This window comes from Myotis davidii, unplaced genomic scaffold, assembly GCF_000327345.1.
Source record: "Myotis davidii unplaced genomic scaffold, ASM32734v1 scaffold620, whole genome shotgun sequence".
NCBI classification, from domain to species: Eukaryota; Metazoa; Chordata; class Mammalia; order Chiroptera; family Vespertilionidae; genus Myotis; species Myotis davidii.
In genome coordinates, this window is record NW_006292090.1 from 62,290 (window position 1) to 69,715 (window position 7,426).

Sequence of the window (7,426 nt, forward strand, 5' to 3'; positions counted from 1 at the left end):
GCTCCCCGGCAACTCCCCCCTACCCTACCCCAGGTCTCCAAATGTTGGATTAGTCAGAAGAAGGCTCTCCCACAAGTGGATGCCTCCAGATCGCAGACGTGAACAGGTCCCGCTCCCTCCCCACACCCCCTGACCTCATCTCCCACCCCTCCCGTCCCCAGTTACCCCATCAGGTCCCCACCGACCGCCCCTGGGGACCCTCGTTTGCAGAAAGCCTCTCCCCACCCCACCCCCAAGCGGCCCAGAATTCAGCCACCGAGGAACACATATGTACAGAGGAAAAGGTGAGGGCACGAAAGACGGGTCTGTGCAAACAGCCTGGGCCCCCGGAGCAAGGAGGACAGTGTCTCCAGGACGTGGGGCGAAAGATGCTGAGGGGCCCTGGCCAGTGTGGCTCAGCGGATAGCGCATCAGCCCGAGGACCGCAGGGTCCGGGGTTCGATTCAGGTCGAGGGCATGTCCCTCGGTTGCAGGCTCCTCCCCGGCCCGGGGCCCTGGCCGGGGTGCATGCAGGAGGCAACCCATCGACGTGTCTCCCTCTCACATCGATGTTTCTCTCTGCCTCTCCCTCTCCCTTCCACTCTCTCTAGGGGTCCGTGGAGAAGTGTCCCTCGGGTGAGGATTAACAACAACAACAACAATAAGATTCTGAGGGGACAGAGGACCAAGGAGGGGATGCCAGGAGCTTCGGGAAAGCGCAGGGGTACCTCTAGGGGGCCCTGGGCCCCTGCTTGGGACAGAGTGAGCCCCAGGGCCAGGGCGGCAGGGTGAGCAGGAGGAAGAAGCTGCCCCCCAGCAGCAGGACCAGGCTGGCCGCCACGGCGCAGCCCAGAGACCAGGAGTACTCGTAGGTCAGGGCCGGGGCCGGGGGCGGCTCGGGGCTGACCCTCTGAATCAGGGCTCGCACGGAATGCCGGAACACCTCCAGGCTGACCAGGAGCAGCAGGCCTGCAGGGAGAGGAGAGAGGAGGTGCTCAGGCGCCGGGGAACCCCCAACTTCGGTTTCAATAGCTCCTCGATGCACCCCATCCCAGGCTCCTCAAACAAGAAACCTGAGAGACACACACAACCCCACCCCCCAAGCACCCTCTCATTCATTCATTCAATAACCACTTACTAAGCACCTATGACATAGCAGATGCAATTTCGGAAGCTGGAGAGCAAGAAGGAAGAATAAGTGTGAGAGGCACACAGTGGAGCAAGCGGTGGGTGCCTGGGGCCGGGGAGGGGAGTGGGAGTCGGTTTTTAAGGGGACAGGGTTTCAGCTGGGGAAGACTGAAAGGTTCTGGAATGGCCCTGGCTGGGTGGCTCAATGGGCTACAGCGTCATCCTGATACACCGTTTCGGGTTCCATCCCCAGTCAGGGCACATACAAGAATCAACCAATGGCCTTGGCTGGTTTGCTCAGTGGCTAGTGTCAGCCTGCAGATTGAAGGGTCCTGGGTTCGATTCCGGTCAAGGGCACATGCCCAGGTTGTAGGCTCAACCCCCAGTAGGAGGTGTGCAGGAGGCAGCAGATCCATGATTCTCTCTCCCTCTCCTTTCCTGTCTCTGAAATCAATAAAAACATATTTTTAAAAAGAAGGGAATAGAGGGATAAAGCTGTAAATAGTTTTAAGATGCTATAAGAGCCTTCTGCAGCAGTGCAAATTTATATTCTCACCAGCAATGAATGAGATGCCCAATTCCTTACAGTCTCAGTAGTAGAATATATTATCAAACTCAGATATTTGGATTACTATAACAGGGGAAGAAAGAACAAAAGTGTAGTTTGATTTGTAATTCTTATTAGGGTTGAGACTGACACCTTGTCATACGTTGATAAGGCTTTTTTTGTAAGCTGCTCCTACATATATTTTTGTTTTTCTATTGACTTATGAGAGTTTTTTATATATGTTCTCTGCCTGTTATGTAAGTTGAAAATATATTTTCCCTGTTGGCCATTTGTCTTTTTACTTTACTTGTGTTCTTTGTTAACCATGTTCGATTCCGGTCAAAGGCATGTACCTTGGTTGCGGGCACATCCTCAGTAGGGAGCGTGCAGGAGGCAGCTGATCGATGTTTCTCTCTCATCGATGTTTCTGGCTCTCTATCCCTCTCCCTTCCTCTCTGTGAAAAATCAATGAAATATATATTTTTTTAAAAAGAAGTTGGGGGGGGGGAACAAGACAGACAAAGACCCTGACCTCATGGGGCTTAGATTCTACGGGAGGAGGCGGGTAGTAAACAATGCTTGCAGGAGAGAATGAGGAAGTCAGTACAGAATGCCGTAGGCAGGTGTGATGGGCACAGTGACAGGGTGACCGAAACCCAGCTCCCGCCAACAGCAAGCCCTCCATCTACCAGCTGCCCCCTGCACGCTCCTGACGGGGGATCCGGCCTGCAACCCAGGCCTGTGCCCTGACCAGGGATCGAACCACCAACCTCCCAGGGCACGGGCCAACAGCCAACCAACCGAGCCATGCCAGCCAGGGCGAGAGACAGAATGTTTAACTGATGAGGGCTTTGATGGGAGTTCATCCGACCTTTAAATACCGGCCCAGAGAAATCTCTACCCACCGCCCGCCGGGCAGAGCACGTCATGGGCCTTCTGTGGCCTGCCGGCTGCCGGGTTACAACCTCCAAAGTAAACACAGGAGAAGGAAGACAAGATAATTTCAGAGAGTGAGGCATGCTGGGAAGGAGTTAAAAACAGGGTGATGGGAAGGGGAGTGACACCCCGGGTGGAGCGGGGACTTTAAATAGTGTCGTCGGGAAAAGACATTGCAGCTGAGACGCGAATGAAGGATGACCGGAAGCCAATGAAGCGATGGCTGTTCCCAGCAGGAGGGGAGGCTGGGGCGAAGGCCCTGGTGGGATGGAGTAGAGTGAGGAGTTTGAGGAAAAGAGAGGTCAGTGTGACCAGAACAAAGAGAGTGGGGAGGAGGAGAGTGCTGGGCAATGGGCGTGCAGAGGCGGGCAGGGGTCAGATCACTTAGGACCATCTTTTTTAAAAAAATATATTTGTATTGATTTCAGAGAGGAAAGGAGAGGGAGAGAGAGAGAGAGAGAAACATCAATGATGAGAGAGAATCACTGATTGGCTGCCTCCTGCATGCCCCCTACTGGGGATCGAGCCCACAACTTGGGCATGTGCCCTTGACTGGAATCGAACCCGGGATCCTTCCGTCTGCAGGCTGATGCTCTATCCACTGAGTCAACCTGGCGAGGGCCACTTAGGACCATCAGATGGTCATCCATGGTCATGGATCCCAGCTGCCTCCCCTCTCAGATCCTGGAGCCTGGCCCCAACCTCAGTCCCTGACCCTCTTTCCTCTTTGTCCTCTGCTTCTCCCAGTTTCCCCCATGTTTGTTTGTTTTTTTAAAATATATTTTTATTGATTTCAGAGAGGAAGGGAGAGAGAGAGAGATAGAAACATCAATGATGAGAGAGAATCATTGACCGGCTGCCTCCTGCACGCCCCCCACTGGGGATGGAGCCCACAACCTGGGCATGTGCCCCTGACCAGAATCGAACTGTGTCCTACTCTCTCCTTGTGTCCGCAGGCCGATGCTCTATCCACTGAGCCACACCAGCCAGGGCTCCCCCATGGTTTTTAATCAGGGGCCTGAGGCATGCAGCCTGGAGTCTGTGCATCATGGTTCAATGACCCCCTGAGCCCTTCCCGGCCCCACGCAGCTCAGCATGAGGGCATTGAAGGTGGGAAAGCATCTGGACGAAGAGGAGACACAGTCCAGTCCCCTTCACGCCTCTGCAAGTTCCTGCATCTTTCATTCACTCGACAGATCTCCACTGAGCTCTTGTTATGAAATATATATACTGGGGACTAACAGGGGCTTCCACCCGGGAGGAGAGATGGACGATCACCTGGTGAATGTATTGTGGTGGGCTGAGCCGCCTCCTATATTGGGTGGGGAGGGGGGCCTTTAAAGAAATGAGTTAAAATGAGGTCATTCGAGTGGGCTCCAATCCAGTGTGGCTGCTGCCTTCACAAGGAGAGAGTAGGACACAGACAGGCACAGAGGGGCGACCACGTGAGGACACGGGGAGACAAGGGCCATCTGCAGGATGAGGCGACAGAGGCCTCAGGAGGGCCCAGCCCTGCTGACCCCGGGAACCTGGGCTTCCAGCCCCCAGGACGGAGAGAAAATGCATTCCTGTGGTCAAGCCACCAGTCCGTGGTGCGCTGCTGTGGCAGCCCTCACAAGCAAGTGCCAAACTCGTGGCCTTTCTATCCACATAGCAAACGCTTGCCCAGTGAGGACCACATTTCACAAGGTGCAGCATTTTTTCGGACCTTCAACTCCCAGAAAGCGACAGTCCTTGCAGACCCCAAGGTCCGAATCTCTTTTTTTTAATTATTAAATTTATTGGGGTGACATCGGTTAATAGGATCATATAGGCTTCAGGTGTGGGTTTCTATGTTACCAGACCTGTATATTGCTCTGTGTGCCACCACCCAAAGTTAAATCATCTTCCCTCGCCACGTATTAGGCCCCCTTCACAGCCCCACGCACAAGAGAGCTTGGAGACCCTCCCATTCCCAGCCAACAAGGGGCTTAGAGCTCTCATATCTGAGCCTACCACTAGCCCTTGTGCCTCCCGGCATGCAACAGTGTTTGGAGACCTCTCAGCCTCCCAGCATGCAACAGTGTTTGGAGACCTCTCAGCCTCCCAGCATGCAACAGTGCTTGGAGACCTCTCAACTTCTCAAAATAGAACAGTGCTTGGGGACCCTGCCTCCCAGCATGCAACAGTGCTTGGAGATCTTACCTCCCATTGTGCAACCCAGCATGCAACTGTCTTTAGAGATCCCACCTCCCATTGTGCAACAGTGCTTGGAGATCCTAACCTGCCAGCATGCACAGTTCTTGTAGACCATAGCTCCCAGCATGCAAATGGGCTTAGAGATCCCACCTCCCAGCATGCAATGGGGTTAGAGAGTCCCACCTCCCAGCAGGCAACAGTGCTTGGAGATCTTACCTCCCATTGTGCAACCCAGCATGCAACTGGGCTTAGAGATCCCACCTCCCCGCATGCAATGGGGTTAGAGAGTCCCACCTCCCAGCAGGCAACAGTGCTTGGAGATCTTACCTCCCATTGTGCAACCCAGCATGCAACTGGGCTTAGAGATCCCACCTCCCCGCATGCAATGGGGTTAGAGAGTCCCACCTCCCAGCAGGCAACAGTGCTTGGAGATCTTACCTCCCATTGTGCAACCCAGCATGCAACTGGGCTTAGAGATCCCACCTCCCCGCATGCAATGGGGTTAGAGAGTCCCACCTCCCAGCAGGCAACAGTGCTTGGAGATCCTAACCTGCCAGCATGCACAGTTCTTGTAGACCATACCTCCCAGCATGCAACGGGGTTTAGAGATTCCCACCTCCCAGCATGTAATGGTGTTTAGAGATCCCACCTCCCAGCATGCAATGGGGTTTAGAGATTCCCACCTCCCAGCATGCAATGGGTTTAGAGATCCTACCTCCCAGCATGCAATGGGTTTAGAGATCCCACCTCCCAGCAGGCAACAGAGCTTGGGGGTCGCACCCCACAGCCTGCCACGGCCTCAGTCTCCAGGCGCGCGGCCCTCACCGGAGAGGCCGAAGCAGATGGCTCCCACGCGGACCAGGAACTCTGCGCCTTTGCTGAGCACCATGATGATGCAGAGGCAGCCCAGGGCCATGACCGTCAAGCCGAGAACCGCTATCACCGCGGCCGCCAGGTTCATCTCTGTGCAGGGGGGCGGGGAGTGGGGTTTAGAGATACCACCTCCCAGTAGGCAACAGTGGTTGGGGAATCCCACCTCCCAGCAGGCAACAGTGCTTGGAGATCCTACCTGCCAGCATACACAGTTCTTGTAGACCATACCTCCCAGCATGCAACGGGGTTTAGAGATTCCCACCTCCCAGTATGCAACGGGGTTTAGAGATCCCACCTCCCAGCATGCAATGGGGTTAGAGAGTCCCACCTCCCAGCATGCAATGGGGTTTAGAGATACCACCTCCCAGTAGGCAACAGTGGTTGGGGAATCCCACCTCCCAGCAGGCAACAGTGCTTGGAGATCCTACCTGCCAGCATACACAGTTCTTGTAGACCATACCTCCCAGCATGCAACGGGGTTTAGAGATCCAATCTCCCAGCATGCAATGCGGTTTAGAGATTCCCACCTCCCAGCAGGCAACAGTGCTTGGAGGTCCTACCTGCCAGCATCCACAGTTCTTGTACACCATCCCTCCCAGCATGCAATGCGGTTTAGAGATTCCCCCCTCCCAGCAGGCAACAGTGCTGGGAGATCCTACCTGCCAGCATCCACAGTTCTTGTACACCATCCCTCCCAGCATGCAATGCGGTTTAGAGATTCCCCCCTCCCAGCATGCAATGCGGTTTAGAGATTCCCCCCTCCCAGCATGCAATGGGGTTTAGAGATTCCCACCTCCCAGCATGCAATGGGTTTAGAGATCCTACCTCCCAGCATGCAATGGGTTTAGAGATCCCACCTCCCAGCAGGCAACAGAGCTTGGGGGTCGCACCCCACAGCCTGCCACGGCCTCAGTCTCCAGGCGCGCGGCCCTCACCGGAGAGGCCGAAGCAGATGGCTCCCACGCGGACCAGGATCGCACCCCACAGCCTGCCACGTCCTCGGTCTCCAGGCTCGCGCGCGGCCCTCACCTGAGAGGCCGAAGCAGATGGCTCCCACGCGGACCAGGAACTCTGCGCCTTTGCTGAGCACCATGATGATGCAGAGGCAGCCCAGGGCCATGACCGTCAAGCCGAGAACCGCTATCACCGCGGCCGCCAGGTTCATCTCTGTGCAGGGGGGAGGGGAAGAAGGGGAGAGCATGGGGTGCAGGGAGTGGGCGAGCTCCCCCACCGGGAGCCAGAGCCAGGGAGATGGGAGATGCGGGGCTAGAGGAGCATGTCCCAGTAGAAGCCCATCCAATGGGTGACGTGGACTGTTGAGGGATCTGAGACCCAGACCGGACGGCAAGTCACACAGCAGAGAGGGGACAGAGCCCGGACTTGAAGGGATGGAATGACCAGTGATTACTTGGGGTCTGGTCGCTGCCTGTTTACAGGGGAGGAGACTGAGGCAGTGGGCGCGGGGGTGACCATGGAGGGGGTATGTTACAGTGGCCACTTCCTGGATGGAAGGTGCTGGTGAAGTCACGGAACCTCTCAGCCTCTGTGTTCTCCTCTAGAAAATCAGGATCCAATTCCTTATTGGGCCCGGCCTGCGTAGCTCAATGGTTGAGCGTCCATCTATGAACCAGGAGGTCCCGGTTCAATTCGCAGTCAGGACACATGCCCGAGCTGGGGGCTCCATCCCCAGTGGGGGGTGTGCAGGAGGCAGCCAATCAGTGATTCTCTCTCATCATCTCTCTCTCTCTCTCCCCCTTCCTCTCTGAAATATAATAAAAACATATT

At 55.6% G+C, this 7,426-nt stretch overlaps 1 protein-coding gene across 1 annotated transcript in view; it reads right to left on the bottom strand.

The window, feature by feature from the left end:
- Window positions 1-566: 566 nt before the first annotated feature.
- CACNG6 (calcium voltage-gated channel auxiliary subunit gamma 6) overlaps window positions 567-7,426 on the bottom strand; it is an 8,057-nt gene continuing 1,197 nt past the window's right edge. The window contains exons 2-3 of the mRNA XM_015565079.1: window positions 6,671-6,808; window positions 567-948 (exon numbers count right to left, since the gene is read on the bottom strand). Of these exons, the coding sequence (XP_015420565.1) occupies window positions 710-948; window positions 6,671-6,806 (375 nt within the window). The 5' untranslated portion in view covers window positions 6,807-6,808 and the 3' untranslated portion in view covers window positions 567-709. The remainder of the gene's footprint in view (window positions 949-6,670; window positions 6,809-7,426) is intronic.